Below are 23,479 nucleotides of genomic sequence, written 5' to 3' on the forward strand. Positions count from 1 at the left end.
GGTCAAATTCGATCAAATTTGATCGAATCGAATGATTTCGAACGATTCTAAGTAAAAATCTTTCGACTATTCGACCATTCGATAGTCGAAGTACTGTCTCTTTAAAAAATACTTCAACTTCATACTTCGCCACTTATAAACCTACCGAGGTGTCCCTCCCAGCACTTTTCTAACCGTTTTTTGATCGAATAAAAATCCCTTGATCGATCGCTTTAAATCGTTTGAATCGTTCGATTCGAAGGATTTTATCGATCGATCGATTTTTATTCGATCGAAGCATTGGCGCTAAATCCTTCGAATTCGAATAAACCCTCGAACTTCGAGAGTCGAATTCGAGGGTTTATTAACCCTCGAAAATCGACCCGTGATGAATCTGCCCCTCTGTGTTTCAGAAACTGTTTAAATTGTAAATACAGCACATAGATATATTGGGTTTACTTATCATCCATTTTTTTAATTTTTCTTAACATGTGTAGGGAATAAAATATATATAATATACAATAAATATATTTCATAGGGTGCGTATTCATGGAATATTTCCTGTTTAAGAATGTTAGTTCTTTACAATTGAAGTCTTACAATGAATGAACATATCAGGGATATTGAATGAAACATTCTGTTCAGAGGATCCTCTTAAAAAGAGTTTGTATTCTAAAGGGATGAGAAAAAACTGATATGTGAGAACTGGTGATGATTGCTTATAGTATGCTGACCTGATAGCTCATATTAAATAGATTAATAGAATCATGTGAGGGGAGGGTTTATTGTTAAAGGTCCTGTATATAAGTATTAACGGCTGGATTTAAATTTGAAAGAAAACAGGGGGGCACCTGAAAGTATTACAGAAATGTAATGGAACAATAAGGGGCCGATTCACTAAGGGTCGAATATCGAGGGTTAATTAACCCTCGATATTCGACTAGGAATTAAAATCCTTCGACTTCGAATATCGAAGTCGAAGGATTTAGCGCAAATAGTTCGATCAAACGATTGAAGGATAATTCCTTTGATCGAACGATAAAATCGAACGATTCGAAGGATTTTAATCCAAAGATCGAAGAAATATCCTTCGATCAAAAAAGTTAGCCAAGCCTATGGGGACCTTCCCCATAGGCTAACATTGACTTCGGTAGCTTTTATATGGCGAACTAGGGGGTCGAAGTTTTTTTTAAAGAGACAGTCAGTACTTTGACTATCGAATGGTCGAATTGTCGAATGATTTTTAGTTCGAATCGAAGTCGTAGTCGAAGTAGCCCATTCGATGGTCGAAGTAGCCCAAAAAAAAACTTCGAAATTCGAAGTTTTTTACCTTCGAATCCTTCACTCGAAGTTAGTGAATCAGCCCCATAGATAAATGGATTAGTCTAGTGATGTGTCTATGCGGATTGTTGCAGTAATCTGGGTGGAAAATAATAAGAGTGTGGGCAATTATCTTGGCTGTGCTTGAGATATTGTAATTTTGAGTTAACGTGGGCAGCTGTTATTGACTTTACTGGCTTCACTGTCACTTACTGATTTTGCTCCTTAATACTGCCTTCCCACAAGTACTGTTATTACTGATTTCACATATAGAATGGTCTATCCATTATCCTCCTTCTCCAGTATCAGTGACATTTGGGTCTCCATATGTTGGGGAGCTGCAACTTCTAGCATCATCCTCTCAGTTCAGCCAATGAACAGAAGCTGGGACTTGTCATTCTAGAACATTCTAGAACATGTACGCCAAATATTACCTATGGAACACTTTAGGTAGAATCCTGCAGCGGGTCGGGTACCCGTGGACACCCGCCGGTTACCCACAAAAAGATGCTGTACCCTGTGGGTTGCAGGTAGAAGTTTCGGGAGCAGGCAGTGTCGGACTGGGCCGGCGGGAAACCGGGAAAAAACCCGGTGGGCCCCGGCCCACTTGGGCCCCCGCCGGCCCAGTCCCGGTCCTAGATTGGCCCCCGAACGGCAGTAAAAGTTTTTCGGCGCTGTTGCGCATGCACGCGTTGGGGCTGACATTCGCGCATGCGCATTGGGGCTCACGTTCGCGCATGCGCACTCGTTTTTGCGCATGCGCACGGGGCCCCCGAGGTTCACAACCCGGTGGGCCCGACTGCGCCAGTCCGACCCTGGGAGCAGGTATAGCCGCTGGTCGTTGGTTCTCCGGGTTTGTGGGTCGTGGTTCGGGTCACGGGTCTTCTCAATAGCGAGTTTTACTCCTTTTTTTCTGATCACGCCTACTTCCAATGATGTCACTTCCGGATTACAATGACAGCATTTCCTGTTTCTTGATGTTCAGCGAGATCGGGTTTGCGGATAAGGTACTTGCGGGTCGGGTAGCGGGTAAATATGCGGATGGGGGTCCCGGTGCGGGTCAGGTTTTGGTTTAACAAATTGGTTCCACACAGGACTCTAACATTGAGGTCCATATTGCTTCTCACCACTGAAACCTGAGAGATATAGATTAAAAGGGACATTATCCAAGTGTAAAATGGATCTAAACCTCAAAAAAATAAATTGATGTCTACTTATTAGGGATCTTCTTTTAGCACTTTTGCAATTGACATTGATTTTCTATTTCTGGTGACTCAACTGAGAGTCAACAATCCAAGGTTCATCTGTGTTCAGAAAGTGAATAGACATGGTTACTGCCATTGTTGCCCTTCCAAAAGCTGTTGAGTTAAACTATGCGTTCAACTTAAAAACAACTTAAAATTTAAAATGTGCTCATAGGACCACAAATAAGTTAATACTAATTAATTTTTCAAGGTTTAGATCCCCTTTGATAACTGTATTTAAAGGGGAACTCTGGCTTCCAACCAAAATGTGATAAAGAGGCCCACATAACACAGAAACCCCTAATATACCCATCACAGTTACCTGTTTTTTTCAAAAAGTATGAAAAAACTTTCTAGGCTGAAATCCAGCTGTTTAACAGTTCTTTTCTTTTTGCATCATTTGAAATCCTGGCAGGGAAGGAGGGTCTAAACACTGATGTTACAAATTGTAACAACTTCTCCACAGCTTACAGACATCATGCAGGAACTACATAACCCACAATGCATTGCACTGGGATGTTCCTTTCCTTATTGAAATCACGTGTGCAGGGAATAGTGGGGTTTGGAGGATGTAGGCTGAGGACAGATGGCTGTTGATAAAAAGTAACAGTAGTCAGACAGCTCAGCAAAGTAGTCAGACAGATCAGCAGGAGAGCAGGGGGCTAGGCTTAGGGAACTGTCATAAACCATTAAAAATCATGAAAAGTCTGCATATTTTTTAATTGATGTATATTGCAAAGTTGCTTGAAATTATGTTTACTTTCCAAAAAGCTCAATATGTGTTTTTGTTCCCTTTAGTTCCCCTTTAATATAACTTTTTAAATGGTAGTAAACCCTGTCTTATGTCATGTACCTTTACCTCAGGTTGCATTGCAGTATGACTATAACAAACAAGGGAAAGTTGTGCTCACCGCTAATTTTTAAAACCATTAGGCGGGGGTGCAATGAGGCTGTGAACACAAAATACATATAGACAAATACAAGATTCCTCTGCACTCAACCCATTATCAATATATTTTGTGCATACTGCTACTAAAAAATGCCTTACCCTTTAAACAAAACAGGGATTGTTTGTCCATATATTGCAATATATTTAAGCTGGCCAACTACGTCAAAGTCATCCCATATCTGGCCAGTCCTACGCTTAATTTTCATCTGATTCATTAAGAATTCTATTGCTTCATTATACATTTTACAAAGGGACTAAGTTTTACCTGCAACTTACTAGCTGCTTTCAAAGTAAAACTCCCAAACTTGGCTGTCCTTTTATTTGACACCAGTGGGATCACCTGAGCACAACTTTCCCTTGTTTGTTATAGTTATACAGGAGCAGTGACCAGCTCCATGTTGTAGCTTCCACCCTTCCCAGCTATAGTCAGGTGATCCCACTTTTGTGAGAGATATATCTAATAATCCTCTGGTTGAATAACATTGAACAATGACATAGCTAGAAACTGAACAAGCTTCCACTCCTGCCTATTGCCTTTGTGTTGCCAGCATTACACAAATGTGAAAGTTGTGTCTCTTTGTTAAATAATCCCATTATCTCAGCCCAACACATGTTCATTGAAAACTGTGTCTGTTAGACAATTATGGTTGAATATCTGAGATGATTAAGCAACTGTTGAAGCTGCGTCCATGGGACGGAACATCTTATTAGATACTGTGGTTGTCTGACAGTCTCTGTCTGTGGTTACTTCTCTCTGTGGGAACAGCTGACAATATCTAATGAAATACATTCTATTTGTTACATGTGTAATGCTCTGCAGAACGCCTATATTGAATTGGCACAGTTGCGTACAATATTTTGTTTATTATAGAACTAGCACTGTTCTGCAGAACACTCCGGCGTCAAAAGTCTATCAGTTGGGTTACTGTTACCACAAAAGGTACAGGGTGCATGTGTCTAGGTAGTTGTTGTAACTAGGTTGGAGTTTGTGGGTTCATAATGCACAACAAAGTGAAAGGTGCATGAAATAATTAAAAATGTGTTTATTCTATTTAAAAAAAAAATTAAATTCTATTTAAAAAAAAAAAAAACGCAACAGTATTAGGCATGGATACAACAGTGAATAATGTACTTCTTTTAAACATCAATGGTGTAAAGCAATAGCGACCCCATATAGAGCAAGGATCAGTAGGCTTATATTTAGAGCAGGGGTCTCCGAACTTTTTTACCCTTGAGCCACATTTAAATCTAAAAAAAGTTGGAGAGCAACATAATCATGCTATAAGTCTCGAGGGGTGCAAAATACCAGCTCTGATTGTCTATTGGTAGCCCCTATGTGGACTGACAGCCTAAAGGAGACTTTGTTTGGCAGTACACCTGTTTTTTATGCAACCAAAACTTGCCTTCAAGCCTAGAATTCAAAAATAATCACCTGCTTTGAAGCCACTGGAGCAAAATCCAAATGGTTGGAGGGCAACATGTTGCTCACGAGCCACTGGTTGGGGATCACTGCTGTAGATAATTCCCAGCTTCTGTTCTAGGTGTGTGGTACAGTTGTATCTACTCATTAAGATTTGGATCATAGATACTGAGATCTTCTCAAAGTGAAAGCAGCACCAAGGGTGTTCTATGACTTCCTCAAAGATAAACAGTATTTTATCGTTGCACCTGTTATCTGGAAGGAGCTTTGCACAGATGGAACTTTAATGTTGCTTGTCAACCAACAGTGGACATGAAAACCAAAGGGGTAAAGAACTGTATTATGTGTCTAGATTAATTACTTTCCTTTTGCCATGTTATTAACAGCGGAAAAGGAGCATATCCCAGTTAGGATAATGTTTCTTTGTTCTGGGTCAAGTCCATTTTTGCTTTTTCTTTGGGCTAACTCATGCTCTTCAGAAGAGGTTTTGCTAACTATTGGGTTCAGACCCACTTCTTTGGACAAACATTGGTCAGACTGAGTAAAGGTGGCCATGCACGGGCCAATAAAAGCTGTCGACAGACAGAGTCTGCAGCTTATTGGCCTTTGTATGGGGCCCTCCGATGGGCTTTTCCGATCGATATCTGGTAAAAAGTTGGGCAGGGCAAAAAATGCAGTCGGATCGCGGACCACATCTGTTCGTTGATGTGGTCCCGAGATCAGACCACCCATACTCCTGTATTATGATCCAATTGTTGGGCCCTAGGGCCCACTATCGGATCAGTCCAATATCGCCCACAGTGGTCATATTAGGGAGAGATACGCTTGTTTGGCCACCTAGACATGTCCAGAAAACTGATGATCAATGATATCAGGCACATGGAACAAACAGATTCTTTAAGCAAACAGATTGGCAAAATATGAACTTAAAAGCTGATAAACCTAAACATATATCCTATCCATAATAATAAAATTTGTGATGATTGACACTGTTATGTTTCGCCAGAAAAATTGTGAAACTGCAGAAAAGTTTGTGTGGAATTTTGCCGATACTAGTTTTTACTGGTTTTAACTCGTGTTGGTTAACATATTTCTATTAATCTATCAATTATTTTATTTAATTTGCTTTGAAATTGTCGTGTCAATAATTAATTGAATTGTTTATTGCTGTATTATTATAAAATTCAATATAAAGAAATTGAAAAGATTTGCTGAAATTACACCAAATGCATCAGAGCCAATGCATTTCTTCACCATGTTTTTATGTCCCGGTTTGCCACCTGTAAAAATATACATTACAGCCAAATTTTGGGAAGCGCATTGTCAGTGGCCGTTTTCGGTGTCAATTTTTTTTTTTTTATAATACATTGGAGTCTATAGGTGTTTTTTTCACAATACATGAAATTCTGCATTTTGCCATCTTCAAATTTCTTTGCAAAAATGTCCGTCCCAGGGACAAAAAAAGTTGCCATAAGAAAAAAAGCCCATTGACTTTAATGCATTTGGAGTGAGAAAAAAGTTGCATTTACATAAAAAATTGATATGTGTAAAAAAAAATTGTTGTTGCCTATTGATTTCAATGCATTTCGCAATATTTCTGGCAAATTCACTCATCACTAATTATGTAAAACTACTCCTTTTACTAAAATAGAATTATAATTTTTTGGTAATAATGATATATTGATATAATTAATTATTGACGGTTTTTGTCAGATTTTTGTCAAGGCTAACATAATTTATGAGACTTTAAAAAACCTGATTTGAATATCATATGTTAATAACAATTGTTTTGTTGACAACCCACAATATTTACCTAGTGAGGTTCACAGTTTTTCCTTTGAATTTGTTTTTATACCTTTGTTTGATGAGATTGTGGGTAATATTTGCATTTTATTGATGCTTCCTTTTTAGGGTTGCTTCTTTAATTTGCACAGAACCTGAGAGAAAATGAGTTGGATAATAAATAGAGCAGGTACATTGTGATGTGTGTGTGTGTATTTGCATTTTACCCCAGAAGGTACAACATACTTGAATTTCTCTATAGCAGAGCAGAGGCCCAACTGAGTGGAAGCATTTAGATATATCCAGGTGTATCCAGGAGACCAACTAGGCCAAATCCTACCTTAAAGGAGAATTCAACACTAACGATGGTAACACTTAGGTTGGGGGGGAGGAGGAAAGGGGTCTATGAGGGTAGGGGGGGTAGGGGTTTTTTAACATTTGGGTTTAGTTCTCCTTTAAGCTGATTTAACACTGCCAGTTTGCCAAACAAGCGGATCTGGGCATTATTTGGGCAAAATGTGCTGATTGGCCAACATCTTTAGCTGCTTCATAGTAACATAGTAAGTAAGGTTGAAAAAAGACACACATCCATCAAGTTCCACCTTTTAGTTTTTTTTTATCTGCCTAACTGCCAGTTGATCCAGAGGAAGGCAAAAAAAACCATCTGAAGCCTCTCCAATTTGCCTCAGATTGGGAAAAATCCCTTCCTGATTCCAAAATGGCAATTGGACCAGTCCCTGGATCAACTTGTACTATGAGCTATCTCCCATATCCCTGTATTCCCTCACTTGCTAAACACCATCCAACCCCTTCTTATACCTATCTAATGTATCAGCCTGTACCACTGATTCAGGGAGACAATTCCACATCTTCACAGCTCTCACTGTAACAAACCCCTTCCAAATATTTAGTCGGAACCTCTTTTCTTCTAATCGGAATGGGTGACATCGTGTCAGCTGGAAAGACCTACTGGTAAATAAAACATTAGAGAGATTATTATATGATCCCCTTATATATTTATACATAATTATCACATCACCCCTTAAGCGCCTCTTCTCCAGCGTGAACATCCCCAATTTGGCCAGTCTTTCCTCATAGCTAAGATTTTCTATACATTTTACCATCTTAGTTGCCCTTCTCTGTACCCTCTCTAATACAATAATGTCCTGTTTGAGTGATGGAGACCAAAACTGTACGACATATTCTAGATGGGGCCTTACAAGTGCTCTATACAGTGGAAGAATGACCCCCTCCTCCCTTGACTCTATGCCCCATTTAATACAGCTCAAGACCTTATTTGCCCTTGATGCTGCTGACTGGCATTGCTTGCTACAGCCAAGTTTATCATCTACAAGGACTCCAAGGTCCTTTTCCATAATGGATTTGCCTAGTGCAGTCCCATTAAGGGTATAAGTGGATATTTTTACATCCCAGGTGCATGACTTTACATTTATAAACATTGAATCTCATTTGCCACTTAGCTGCCCAGATTGCCAGTTTGTCAAGATCATGTTGCAAGTGCCACATCCTGGATGGAATTTATTGGGCTGGATAATTTTGTGTCATCTGCAAACACTGATACATTACTTACAACACCCTCCCCTAAGTCATTGATGAACAAGTTAAATAAAAGTGGACCCAATACTGAGCCCTGGGGGACCCCACTAAGAACCTTACTCCAAGTAGAGAATGTACTATTAACAACCACCCTCTGTACCCGATCCTGTAGCCAGTTTCCTATCCACGTGCAAACGACTTCATTAAGCCCAACAGAACTTAGTTTATAAAGCAGTCGTTTGTGGGGCACAGTATCAAACGCTTTGGCAAAATCCAAATAGATCACATCTACTGCCCCCCACTGTCCAGCATCTTACTTACCACATCATAAAAAGCAATCAAATTTGTCTGACATGACCAATCCTTCATAAAGCCATGCTGATTGCTGCTCCTAATGTCATTCACTAGAACAAAATTTTGAATGTGATCCCTTAACAAGCCTTCAAATAATTTGCCCACCACAGATAAATATTGGAATAACATCAGCTTTTCTCAAATCCATAGGTACCATACCAGATGAAAGTGAATCTTAGAAAATCAGAAATAGGGGCTGGTCTAAAACTGAACTAAACTCTCTTAGAACCCGGGGGTGTATGCCATCAGGCCCTGGAGCCTTGTTTACATTAGTTTTTATTAAAGCTTTATGAATCATATCCTGAGTCAGCCACTGACTAGATTGAGCTGAGCCATTAGTGCAGCTATAAAGTGAGCCTGGAGACTCCTCTATTGTATACACTGATGAAAATAACTGATTTAGCACATTTGCCTTTTCTGTTTCTGTTACAACCATACTGGTACCATTATTTAATGGAGCAACACTCTCAACCTGCATCTTTTTACTATTAATATATTTAAAAAACTTTTTAGGGTTAGTTTTCACCTCCACCTCAATTAACTCTTCATTTCCTTTCTTTGCCTTCCGGATTGCTGATTTACAACATTTATTACAGTGTTTATATTCATTAAATGCAGCTTCTGTCCCTACAGATTTGTAGTTTTTAAATGCCGTTCTCTTCTTTCCTATTAACTTATTTACTTCTGTATTAAGCCACACAGGATGATTCTTAGAGCTTTTATATTTACTCCTTAAGGGAATAAATTGAGAACAGTAATGATTAAATATTATTTTAAATGACAACCATTTCTGTTCTTTGTTTTTAGCTGAAAACCTAATGCCCCAATCAATGCTCTGTAGTAGCTTTTCCAAAATTCATGGTTTTTGTTGCCCCAGTATATTTTTGTTTTTTGCACCAGACATTGAGGGGCAAATTTCGAAAAGTCGAAGGATATAGCGCTATTCCTATGATCGAACGATCGAAGGAATAATCGTTTGATCGAACGATTAAATCCTTCGAATCGAACGATTCTAAGGATTTTAATCCATGGATCGAAGGATTATCCTTCAATCAGAAACTTGTTAGGAAGCCTATGGGGACCTTCCCCATAGGCTAACATTGGCCTCAGTAGGTTTTAGGTGGCGAACTAGGGGGTCGAAGTATTTTTTAAAGAGACAGTACTTCGACTATCGAATGGTCGAATAGTGGAATGATTTTTACTTAGATAGTCGAAGTAGCCAAAAAAACCATTCGAAATTCAAAGTTTTTTTCCTCTATTCCTTCACTCGAGCTAAGTAAATGGGCCCCTAAATGATATAACATTATGGTCACTATTACCCAGGGGTTCAATGACTTTCACATTTGCTATTCGGTAATCTTCGGAATGAAACCGGCGCTTCGGTGAGTTTTGATGCAAGTGCAGTTTCGCAAAACAGATTGCTCCAACTGTGCATGCGCCGCCACGCCAGTCTCATTCCGAAGGTCACCAAAGAGAAGAAGATGGCTGCCGTGAACTCCGCTGGACAGAATCTGCACGGAGGGGTAAGTAAAGACTTAGGGGTACAGACACTGCTTTCAGTAGAATTATAGATACAAATAACTTAAAACCCCTAGAAAATGTGCAATGAATATATAATGCAAAATTGCTTAAAATTATGTTTTTTCTTTTATTAGGCAAACAATTGTTTTTTGGGTTGACATTCCCTTTAAGCCATTGTCCTGAAAAGACACAGTCAGATCTATTATATGAAAAAAAAAACTATTTTTTCCCTGTTAAACATTTTAGCTTTTATTCAGTACAACAGAATGGTTGATATGGAATTTCCCATAGTGAGGGTTTGACATTTCATACCCAGAGAGTAAAATGGTGAGAGGTGTGGGTTTGTGAATGTGCCCTGCAGCTCAGCTCAGTTTCCTCACACAGTGACTGAAGTCTCTGCAGCTGCACAACAGCAGCCATACGTGGGCACGCAGCATGGGAAACACACACCCTTTGTTGTGCTGTTTGTGCAAGGCTCTCTAATCTGCTCATCGAAATCGTCAGAAACGGGGAAAAACACAGTACACATTATAGGGCTGATTTATCAGATATCAAAATGGGGAATTCAGAAGGATTCCCACAATTCTTATTTCTCAAAACTAGGACTGTCGTGAAAGTTTTAACAAATTCACCTTTGATCAAAGCTGATAAACGTGTCAGTTCAATGTGTGCAAACACTTTAATTTCCTATGGGGTATTAGTGCACAGTGCACTTCAGCAGCAACATCCACACACTAACATTCAACCTAAATGTTATTCCCCGATGCACATTCATGGGATGCATTTCTAGCACAGAAAATTGATTGTTGAATTTACAACCCTGTTGTATGTTTTATTCTGAACAGTGACCATTATTATCCCTCTATAAACCAACCCAATTTAATATACTTCTTATTAAAGGGGTGGTTCAAATTTATGGGGCAGAATAATTTAAGGGGAACTATCGTGAAACTGAAAATTTAATATAAGCTTCAGCATACTGAACTAAGAAACTTTCTAAATACAATCAATTAATTATTCTGAATAGTTTCTGAAATAATCAAGTTCATCTTCACTATTCATCTCTCAGCATCTGTTTATCCTCATTTTGTCTTCATGCAGCAGTTGGGTGTCAGATGAATAATCCAATATATCTTATAGGGGGGCTCCTTTTGCCTAGAAGATGTATTAGAGGTCACTCTATTAAAATCACCAGACGTGTCTCTCTACATGCAGAATTTGTGCAAAAAGCAGTTATTTTGTTACATTTTGTTTGTACTGGAATCAGTTATTTGAGTGAGCTCTAATTCATCTGCTGGGAAAGGAATCCCCCCCCCCCTATAAGATATATTGGATCTAACTGTCAATGAATATCTGACACCCAACTGCTGCATGAAGAGAGAATGAAGAGAAACAGATGCTGAGAGAGGAATAGTGAATATAAACTTGATTATTTCAGAAACTATGCAGAATTTTTAATTGATTGAATTTAGAAAGTGCCGTATTTCAGTATGAGGAGGCGTATATTAATTTATCATTTTCGCGATAGTCCCCCTTTAAGGTTTTAATGAATTTTCAAGTTGAATATTTGGTCAAAACTCACAAATTCGAGTTGGGAATAATCCAAACTCGAATTTGCATTCAAATTCAAGATTATCATATCTCGACCCTGGAAGCAACTCAAATTCAATAGGTCGCCTCCTAAAACCTACCGAGGAGAAGTCAGAAAAGTCGGAAAAAAATAGATTCAAATTGCATTCAAAGTGCATTTGAATTTGAGTTTTTGTTTTGGTAATAATAGTTTGAATATTAGACGTTCAAGTTTTTTAATAAATAAGATACCATTTGAGTTTTGAGATCATTCTCGACCTTTGATAAATCTTCCGTAAATTAAGTTTTAGTATATTACAAAAATGTCCAATTCCTAGCAAACTTTGCAGTTGGTTTTAATTTTTTTTAATTTTTTTGCCTTCCTCTTCTGCTTTTTTAAAGCTTTCAAATGGGGGTCACTGACCCTGGCAGCCAAAATATATTGCTCAGTGAGGCTACAATATTAATGTTACTTTTTATTCCTTATCTTTCTATTCAGCCCCTCTTCATATTCATATTGCAGTCTCTTATTCAAACCACTGCCTCATTGCTAGGGTAAATAAGACCCTCGCAACCAGATAGATGCTGAAATACAGGTATTGGATCCTTTATCTGGAAAGCTTTGATTACAGAAAGGCTGTCTCCCATAGACTCCATTTTATTCAAATAATCCAAATATTTATAAATTAATTGCTTTTTCTCTATAATAATAAAACAGTACCTTGTACTAAACTAAAATATAATTAATGCTCATTAAAAGCAAAACCAGCCTATTAGGTTTATTTAATGTTTACATGATTTTCTAGTAGACTTAAGGTATGAAGATCCAAATTACAGAAAGACCCAGGTCCAGTGCATTCTGGATAACAGGTCCCATACTGTACTGAACTAGAGAGCTGCTGAATAAAAAGCTAAATAACTGAAAAACCCTAAAAATTAAAAAAATAAAATCAACTGCAAATTATCTCAGAATCTCTACATCGTATTAAAAGTTATCTCAAACGTGAACAACCTCTTTAATTAATTCTTTCAGAATAAACTGATATATATTATTATATTATGTATTTTTATATTATTATATTTTCATATTGTATTAATATATTTATTTACATTTATATTATTTATTATAGAAACATTTTGTGTGTATAGATATAGAGAGAGAGAGAGAGAGAGAGAGAGAGAGAGAGAGAGAGAGAGAGAGAGAGAGAGAGCATAATTGTGCTCTCTGCATTAGAAGAAAATTCGGCTCTTAAAGTACCAGGAGCTGCATTTTTGCCGCCCCTGATACCTAGTGGGGCGCTGCCATCTGAGGCGAGATTCTCAGTTCGCCTTATTTGCGATGTTCTTCTGTTTCTGTCTCATGGAGACACACTACAATGGCAGTTAAAACAAGGGGCTCCAAATCATAAACATGCCCAACCTAATTGGATAATATATATTTTATTTCTTAGGTGGCAACAAAGCATCTCATAGTGAACACAGGACATCAGCCTTATCCAGTGCATTACCACCCCCTCCTCCATCTCAAATATCTCCAGGGGCACCTTTACCCCCACCTCCACTCAGCTCTCTATCAAACAAAGAGCCTGTAAGTTCACCATCGGTACCTAACTTACCTCCTCGAAACATCCCGTAAGTATTATGTTACACCCCATATATTTGTGCTTCTGTACATTTTTACAATATAGTAATAATAATAATGACAGAGGAAGAATAAACATTGCAATAAATAAACAAATCCATGTAGTTACAAAGAATAAAGGTGAAAAAAAGGTAAAATTTTGCATTTTTCCGGCCAGGTAAATTTCTTTAAAATGGCTTTTATTCTGTAATGTTTAAACTTTTTTCCAGAACTAAAAAAAATGTAATAATCTTTGTCAGGAGTCTGACAACAGTGAATTTTTACATTTTTTCCCGAACCTTAATCATGATTGGAGTGCTTGTTAAGAGACAGAGGAGGAAAAAGGCCCTCTGCCCCAAAGAATTTACAGTCTAAAGAGCTAACAACCTTTGTGTCTATTGCATGTGAAAAACAATAAGTTGTAGAGGGGAGGGGGGATGGGAGGGGAGGAGAGAGGGGAAGAGGAAGGGGAGAATGAAGGAGATGGGAGTAGGGAAGGGAGTGAAGGAGAGGGGAGGAGGGAGGGGAGTGAAGGAGAAGGGAGGGAAGAGTGAAGAAGAGGGGGAGAGGGAAGGGAGAGAAGGAGTGTGGAGGAGGGAGGGGAATGAAGGAGAGGGGAGGAGGGAGTGGAGTGAAGGAGATGGGAGGAGGGGAGGGAGTGAAGGAGAAGGGAGGAGGGAGTGAAGGAGAGGGGAGGAGGGAAGAGAGTGAAGGAGAGGGGAGGAGGGAGGGGAGTGAAGGAGAGGGGAGGAGGGAGGGGAGTGAAGGAGGGAAGAGAGTGAAGGAGAGGGGAGGAGGGAGGGGAGTGAAGGAGAGGGGAGCAGGGTGGTGAGAGTGAAGAAGAGGGAAGGAGGGAAGGGAGTGAAGGAGCACGGAGGAGGGAGGGGAGTGAAGGAGAGGGGAGGGGAGAAAGGAGGGGAGAGCTACAGAAGGCAGCGAATGTGGACTGGGGCAGGCAGAAGGCACTTCATAGGTACCTGCCAAGTGCCCCCTTATCGTTGTGCCCTAGGTAGGTGCCTCTTCTGCCTACCCCCTAGTTCCGGCCCTGCCAGTCACCCACACATAAAAAGCTGTATGATAAAAGTCCTTTTAAAATTAAACATGAAAACCAAATACTTGTTTATATAAACAGGCTGCTGTGTAGCCATGGGGGCAGCCTTTTCTCCTTTTTCAGCTTGAATGACTGCCCCATGGCTACACAGCAGCTTGTTTATATAAACTTTAGTAGTATTAATCTATCTACTGTGTATCCTGTGCTTGAATGGCTGCCCCCATGGCTACACAGCAACTTGTTTATATTAACTATAGTAGTACTTATCTGTTATCTACTGTGTATCCTGTGCTTGAATAGCTGCCCCCATGGCTACACAACAACTTGTTTATATAAACTATAGTAGTGTTTCTAAAGCAAACTCATAACTTTTACCAGTGCAGGGCAACAGTACATTTTATTATAATTACTATTATTTGTTGGTGTTACTGTTCCTTTAAGAACAATTGTAATGCTACGGTGTATCTCTTACTAAGAGGTACTGTTACTGCAAAGGGACCCTTGTTACTGTTCCTTTAATAGTGTATTCTTTGTGATGTTTGAATACGTTATTCTTTGTTCTGCTGCTCTCCAGTTAAAAATGCAACTATTATCTGCTATCTAGAATGCAACTAGAAACCAGGGCAGTGGTGAGTGACCCTGTCAACCATTTCAAATTTCAGGGTTGAGAGAGTCAGAATAGTAAAGCAAATAGTCAATATTTAATTGCATTTTATACATACTTAAACCCACAAGGCTACTGATATCAAATAGGACATTTGAGTAAAAATGTTTAATTTTGCAAATAATATATTTAAAATGAATTTTCTTGCAGAATAAGACAAGTGAAACTCCGGCAATATTTGATTCAAATCATGGGTGGTTTTCTTAGAGATGTTTTGTGGGGGTTACTAAATCAGGACAGAGCCATAGCCTAATCAACTGATCAACATGTCTCCTAATAAGAGTATATTATATTTTTTATGATATCTCATTCCATGGGTAGTTTGACGCTATTAAAGGGGTGGTTTACCTTTAGGTAAATTTTTAGGGGCAGATTTATCAAGGGTAGAATTTCGAATTTGAAAAACTTTAAAATTCAAAATCAAAAAGACCAACCGAAATGTATTTAAAAAAATAATTTTTTTTTTTTTGCAGGTGAATAGTCCATATTCGTTCGAATTCGTATCATACAAATCGAAGTAATAGCGCATTCGAATCGTACGAATCAAAGTTTTTCCCCCAAAAAACCCTTTGATTTTTCAAAGTCCACCAATTGACTCCAAATAGGTTCTAGGACGTCCCCCATAGGCTAAAACACAATTTGGCAGGTTTTAGATGGCGAATGGTCGAAGTTGAATTTTTAAAGAGACAGTACATGACAAATTTTGATATTTGAATTTTTGATTTTTTTTTTAAAATTCGAATTGGATTTAGACTATTCCCTAGTTGAAGTACACAAAAATTAGCTCGAAATCTGAATTTTCCCTTCGACTTTTAATAAATCTGCCCCTTAGTATGTTATATAGAATGGGCGATTCTAAGCAACTTTTCAATTGGCCTTCATTTTTTTATAGTTTTTGAATGATTTGCCATCTGCAGCTTTCAATGGTGGGGGCGGGGGTCACTGACCTCATCTAAAAACAAATGCTCTGAAAGGCTACAATTCTATTGTTATTATTGATTTTACTTATCTTTCTACTCAGGCCCTCTTCTATTCGTATTCTAGTCTCTTATTCAAATCAGTGCATGGTTGCTAGGGTAATTTGGACCCTAGCAATCAGATTGCTGAAATTGCGAACTCTAAATAAAGCTGCTAAATATAAAGCTAAATAACTCAAAAACCACAAATAATAAAAAATTAAAACCGATTACCAATTGTCTCAGGAGATCACCGTTTACATCATAATAACCGTTAACTCAAAGTTGAACAACCCCTTTAACTTATTTTAGATTGGACAGTTATGCAATAATGAGAATATAATCAATACAAAAGGAAAGATAACTATTCTGGTTCCTCATTATTCATGGAAAAAATGTAAACATTGTTAAAATATTTACAGGATACCCAGGGATGATGAAAATTACGATGATGTGGAAGGTATGTATCCTACATTTATTTATAGCAGAATACCCAAGTGATTGTAGGTCGATATTTTGTCCTACTAATTCTAGCAGGAAATGTCCATAAGGACGTGTATTAACTGGTCTTGCAGTCAAGACATAAGGGATAAACGCATGCGTAATGAATTGGGTTGTGTCTTCAACATTTATTTGATATTTTGATGACTCAAAGGGATTCTATCATGATTTTTATGATGTAGTTTTTATTTTAAAATGACACTGTTTACACTGTTTTCACTCTACAATATAAAATTGAATTCCTGAACCAACAAGTGTATTTTTTAGTTGTAATATTGGTGTGTAGGTGCCATCTCAGGTCATTTTGCCTGTTCATGTGCTTTCAGAAAGAGCCAGCACTTTAGGATGGAACTGCTTTCTGGCAGGCTGTTGTTTCTCCTACGCAATGTCACTGAATGTGTTACAGTGGGACCTGGATTTTTAGATCTACCAGGCAGCTGTTAGAGAGCCGTTATCTGGTTACCTTCCCATTGTTCTGCTGCCAGGGGAATACCACTCCAAATTGCAGTACAGCAGTAAAGAGTGATTGAAATTTATCAGAGCACAAATCACATGACTGTGGGGCAGCTGGGAAATTGATAATATGTCTAGCCCCATGTCAGATATCAAAATTAAATATAAAATTTTTTTTTGAGAAACAGATTTCAGTGCAGAATTCTGAAAAAAAAAATTCCCATGACAGCATCCCTTTAACAATGTTTCCTGGTCCATAACAGTCTACAGCAGTGGTTCCCAAACTGTGGGTCTGGCCTCTCTAGAGTGGGCTGAAACAAAAGAATGGAAGGCATGTCTGAAAGACTTTTCGGACAGTTTAAGGGTGAACACTTTATGGTTTTGAAAATGACTTGAAGCATATGAGATTGACTATTTCCACTGTGTTTTCATGCATCCTAGTCCTCGTTATAAGCTATGCAGAGGGCCCAACAAAATATTTAGCCACAGAGGTCTGCAGTGTGTCTGTCATAAAAATACTGGTTTCTTTTTATAAAAATGTTAATTGTTTCAAAAATCTCCCACTCTTTTGTTTTTGTTTTTTTTTACTTTAATAAGAAATTAAATGTCTGCGCTTTGTCTCGTACTTTAGCACTGAACTGCTTTACATTACATGTCTATGGCAGTGGTTGTTGGACCCCACCCCAATTGAGCGTCAATCTGTTTTTTTTATGTGTATTAAGGAGAGCAAATGGGCATTCTCACCAAATATCATCCTCACTGTCCTTCGATCTGAGTTCCTCTGCAAATGCTCTTGGGGGGCAGCCTCACAGTTTGGGAAGCACTGATCTATGCTGCTTATTATTTCTGTCCATATGTACTCAGTAAATAGTATCTGACAATTACATCTATCTGAACTGTATCATATAAAAAAAGCCTGCAAGTATGCAAAACTCACCTTGGCTTGAGCAGCACTTTATAATCTTCCAGATTAATTTTTGCAAGATCATTTACCTTTGTTCCCGTTACCGTGCATTAAAGGGCATGTAAAGGCAAAATAATTAAATCCGGTTTTTACTTTCTTTAATAAAAAAGAAACCTATCTCCAATATACTTTAATTAAAAAATGTGTACCGTTTTTATAAGAAACCTGACTGTATGCAGTGAAATTCTCCCTTCATTTACTGCTGTGCATAGGAATTGTCAGACGGACCCTAACTGCTGAGCAGGGAAACAATCATACTTATGACCAGCAGGGGGAGCCCCCGCCCTACTTCCCAGCCATGCAGAACTCAAGCAGCTTTGTTTATGATGATCCCTAAGCAGCCCAGACCACACTGAGCATGTGCACAGTCTTAGTCTTGCAAAGATGTATAACAAAGTTACAAGATGGTGACCTCCTGTAGCCAACTTTGAAAGCATAAATTATTTGTTTGATTAGGCTTGTGGTGCAGCAAGTTCATGTTTATATTTATTATACAAAATACAGCATTTCTAGCCTTATTCTATTTTAGACTTTACATGCCATTTAAGGTCTGAGTCTGTGAATTTACTGCCCTTATATCTGTTAACTCAGTTAATATTAATCAAACAAATGTATGACAATAGTAAACAGATAACGTATATCTCAAATATATTTTTTAGGTCCTTCTATTGCCGAAGAAGAGGTAAGCCTCACTGCACTGAGCATAATAAAATCTTTCTCTGCAAATTCTTTTCTCTTATACTTAGATAAAGGTCTAGGAATATAAACTGTGTCAGTATTAGGGCCACCCCAGTATTCAAAATTCTCTCCATAACCTAACATCAGTCTTATAGTAGCTAAACTCTATAACAGTGATTCCCCAACCAGTAGCTCGTGAGTAACATGTTGCTCTCCAACCCCTTGGATGTTGCTCCTAGTGGCCTCAAAGCAGGTGCTTATTTTTGAATTCCAGGCTTGGAGGCAAGTTTTGGTTGCATAAAAACCAGATGTACTGCCAAACAGAGCCTCAATGTAGGTTGACAATCCACATAGGGGCTACCAAATGGCCAATCACAGCACTTATTTGGAACATTTTTCATGCTAGTGTTGCTCCCCAACTCCTTTAACTTCTGAATGTTGCTCACGGGTTCTAAAGGTTGGGGATCCCTGCTCTATAACATTCCAAAATGGATATCTTTGTAGTACCTGTAGGACAAGTGGAGCTGTTGGGCTCATGCTGGGCTGGAGGCATGAAAATTAGATTTTTTTTTTTTCTAATACAGAGGGAATGGAATAGGGGTAGTTGGGGTAAGATAAGGAACCTCTGTTGAGATAGTGGTCTGATAAACCATAGAGGTCAAATCAGTTGTGTGAAGTCCTGTGCTTATTTAAAGAACAATTCTCTCTCAGGGATGTCCCAGTCATTTAGGTTGATATATGAGGATTGCTCCTCAACTGGGTCTGGGATGAACAAGGAACAAAAGAAAGACTTTTAATATGATTGTGTATTTTTAAGGGATGCACCGAATCTAGGATTCGGCTCGAGATTCAGCCAGGATTTGGCCTTTTTCAGTAGGATTGGGATTCTGCTGAATCCTTGTGCCTGTCCGAACCGAATCCAAATCCTAATTTGCATATGCAATTTAGGGACAGGGTGGGAAACCACATGACTTTTTGTCACAAAACAAGGAAGTAAAAAGTTTTTTCCACTTTTCCCTTTCCCCACCCCTAATTTGCATATGCAAATTATGATTTGGATTTTGTTCGGTATTCAGCCGAATCTTTCACAGAGGATTCGGCTGAATTCATAAAAGTGGATTCGGTGCATCCCTAGTATAGAGTCATGTGCGGAACCAATTTCTAAGACCCAGACCCGACCCAAACCCACTGCCCACGACGAACCGCAACCCGCATATTACCCACTTTGACCTGCTACACTACCTGGACCTGCAACTGCCTTAACCGCAACCCGCTGACCACCGTTAAACTGGAAGTGATGTTGCTGCAAACCGGAAGTGAAATTTTAAAAAGTGGGATAGAAGACCCACGACCCGCATCTATACCCGCACCTGAAAATTCTACCCTCATTCCGCAGGATACCAGCTTTTTTGCGGGTACCCGACCCGCTGCAGGACTCTACTCTAGTATTTTAACTAATCAATAGTATTGAAGGGCTTAGGGCTATTCATTGATTTTGTTCTATTGCACGGAAAGAGGTGCGAACAATAGAAGAAGCACAGCTACACTGGAATTAGTTTAAATTGTACCATAGTCACCCAACATTATTTTTCTATGTTCCAGAGCCTAGAAAGTGATGGTGAATTGTATGAAGGAATTCCAGGAGAAAGGTAGTGTTTTCAAATGCATGTTTAAAACTGTTTATTCAGCACACTATGGACTAGGACATTAATAAAGGGCAACCAAAAAATTATACTAACAGTGGCAAACTTTGGAGTTACTGGAGACAGAGCATCATCAGGAATATGAAATTTTTCATAAACATATATTGAAGGTGCTTTAGGCCTCAGTCAGTCAGTGCCCCAGTGGGTTCCCTGTACAATCTGGGCTCAGCAACAGCTGAAGGATCTGCTACAGTTCCAAAACTTTGGAGGATATATGAGTCTGCTGTGACGGCAGCCTGACTTCAACATCAAAACTGTTCAGATACATACAGGTGTTATATATACATACATAATTTTCTTTATTAAAATAATTGTTAGTATAAACATTACACAGAACCAGCAAATTATAGATCCCCCATAATTTTATAACTAAATGCCAATTCTATCTATCTACTTTTTCCTTAAGTAAACAAAAGTCCTACAGAGGAAACACTGAGATTGACAGATGATGGATAAACAAATAGACGGACAGAAATAGATAGATAAATAGATAGATTGATGATGATGATGATGATAGATTGATGATGATGATAGATTGATGATAATGATGATAGATAGATAGATAGATAGATAGATAGATAGATAGATAGATAGATAGATAGATGATAGATAGATAGATAGATAGATAGATAGATAGATAGATAGATAGATGATAGATAGATAATAGATAGATAGATAGATAGATAGATAGATAGATAGATAGATAGATAGATAGATAGATAGATAGATAGATGATAGATAGATAATAGATAGATAGATAGATAGATAGATAGATAGATAGATAGATATACAGACATAGATAGATAAATAGATAGATTGATGATGATGATGATGATGATAGATGATGATGATATATAGATAGATAGATAGATGATAGATAGATAGATAGATAGATAGATATACAGACATAGATAGATAAATAGATAGATTGATGATGATAGATGATGATGATGATGATAGATAGATAGAAAATAACAGTGAGTAGTGTGCCATTTGTATCTTGTTGTTAATTATTTATCGTTTTTATTATTTGTTTGTTTTTATTGCAGCGAGGCCTTTGTTAGGCAACAAGAACTAAAGAATGAGAAGGAGGAAAAGAAGAAACTGGAACAGCAAAGAAAAGAGCAAAAAGAAAGGGAAAAGAAAGAACAGGAAATAAGGAAAAAGTTCAAAGTATGAGTTACCATTTTCGCCCAAATTATACATTGAAGCTTTAAATAATCCCAGTAGGATTGTTTTACCTCCTATAAGGATCAATTCTTTCTTAATTAGAATCAAGTACAATGTACTGTTTTAATATTTCAGAGAAAAAGAAAATAATTTTTAAAATGTTTAATTATTTGATTAAAGGAGAACTAAAGCTTAAATAAAGAAGTAGCTAGAAATGTTGTACATTATGTTTTGGGTTTCTGTACCAGCTCAAGGCAACCACATGCATTTAGCAGGGAAGATCTGTGTCTCCAAAGATGCCCCAGTAGCTCCCCATCTTCTGTTCTGTTGATTCACTGCACATGCTCTGTGCTGCTTAGACCAATTTGGCATCTTATTTGCCAGTGTATGGAGCTTCCGATGGGCCTTCCTGAATGATACCTGGCCAAGATATTGATCAGAGAGGATTGATTTTTCTGGTGATAGAGGAGCGCACCAGCTAATTGATGCGGTCCTACAACTCATCAGCGCCCAGTCTCTTCATTGTAATCCCTAGGGCTCAACGTTCAGATTAACCCGATATTGCCCTGCCGTTGATGAGCATATTTTATCATGTATGGCCACCTTTAGAAGGACGGTCAACAACATCCACAATGGTTCCACTGAACTATCATTTAGGTGTTAGCTGAAACTCATAGAGGTGTGAAAGTGGGATCTAGTCACAATGGTACCATTATGACTCCATCACACCTTCAAACTTTTTTTTACGTTTCAGATAACACCTACCTGAATAGTTTAATGGAACTGCCATTGACAATGGTATTTATGTTTTGTGCCAATAACTCATTCCAAAATCACCTATGCAGGATTAGTTCAGATGTAATGTAAGTATTAAACAATCCCCACATACCAGACATAAGGTGGAGGATTGGCAACTGCTTTGCCTCTTTGCCCTAATCTCCAGCACAAATAATCATCCTGGGCAAAGCTCAATCTCACCTACTCCCTAACTGGATCAGCTCTTAAGCTTTCCCATCTGAAATCTCACCAGGTATAATTGTTTTTTTATAAAGATACTTCCCCACCCCCAATCAAGCTCAAATAGGCAAATTGGTCGGTCATAGGTTTTTCGTTTTTAATTTTTCTTTTAATTTTTTGGGCAAACAGGTTTGGGGAGGCTTAGTCTATGACCTAAACAGTAATCATAAAGTTCATACCGTTTGGAACTGCAGGTGCATTGTTCTCTTGTGCTTTGTTAGTCTGGAGCTACTGATTGTATGTAAATCATTTGAGTTCCTTCTCCTTTCTCATTAATAGCACTTCCGCTTTTCCCTTCTCAGCTAACAGGTCCTATTGAGGCCATTCATCAAGTGAAGGCTTGTACCGATTATAAAGGTGGGAAAAACGAGCTCAGTATTAAGGAGGGAGATCCGATTGAAATAATTCGTGTTACAAACAATCCCGAAGGAAAGTGGCTGGGCAGGATGAACGGCTGTTGTGAGTAATACTTTATCCAGAACCATGTATAGCCTGAACTGCAATACATTTGCATACATTCAACTCATTGAGCAAGCAAAAGTGCAGGATTCATAAGGGGATTTAATTTCTGCTGTTTAGTCAACAAACTTATATATATTTTTAATCACAGAAATAACTATAAATATGGGTGGACATGGAGTGGGTTTTCTCTGGACTCCAAGCCTCAGAGCGGATTCACTTGGATGCCTTGGAACACCTTATTTAAAGGGATTATTTCATGGGAAATATATATATATAATTTAATAGTGATCCTCCAGCAGAATCCTGTATTGAAATCTGTTTGTTTATCAAAAGAGCAAACAAATTTATTTTATATTTAATTTTGAAATCTGACATGGTGCTAGACGTATCCAAAATATACAAAAGCAAGACCAGCGCCTGTGGCAACAGAAGTTTAGGGTAAGGCCACACTAAGCGATAGCGCGGCGATTTGACTCGCGGCGACTTTTCGCCGCGACTTTTAAACGGCAATCGCTGGCGAAACTTTGGCGCTGGCGTCTATGGG

At 38.3% G+C, this 23,479-nt stretch overlaps 1 protein-coding gene across 3 annotated transcripts in view; it reads left to right on the forward strand.

Annotated features, from left to right (window-relative positions):
• LOC108707306 (FYN-binding protein 1) overlaps positions 1-23,479 on the forward strand; it is an 82,749-nt gene that overhangs the window by 31,622 nt on the left and 27,648 nt on the right. For all 3 annotated transcript variants that reach the window (XM_041580583.1, XM_041580584.1, XM_041580585.1), the window contains exons 3-8: positions 13,147-13,327; positions 16,410-16,447; positions 18,565-18,587; positions 20,186-20,232; positions 21,336-21,459; positions 22,776-22,932. In XM_041580583.1, coding sequence (XP_041436517.1) covers positions 13,147-13,327; positions 16,410-16,447; positions 18,565-18,587; positions 20,186-20,232; positions 21,336-21,459; positions 22,776-22,932 — 570 coding nt within the window. The remainder of the gene's footprint in view (positions 1-13,146; positions 13,328-16,409; positions 16,448-18,564; positions 18,588-20,185; positions 20,233-21,335; positions 21,460-22,775; positions 22,933-23,479) is intronic.

Source organism: Xenopus laevis, chromosome 1S (genome assembly GCF_017654675.1).
Source record: "Xenopus laevis strain J_2021 chromosome 1S, Xenopus_laevis_v10.1, whole genome shotgun sequence".
Lineage (NCBI taxonomy): Eukaryota > Metazoa > Chordata > Amphibia > Anura > Pipidae > Xenopus > Xenopus laevis.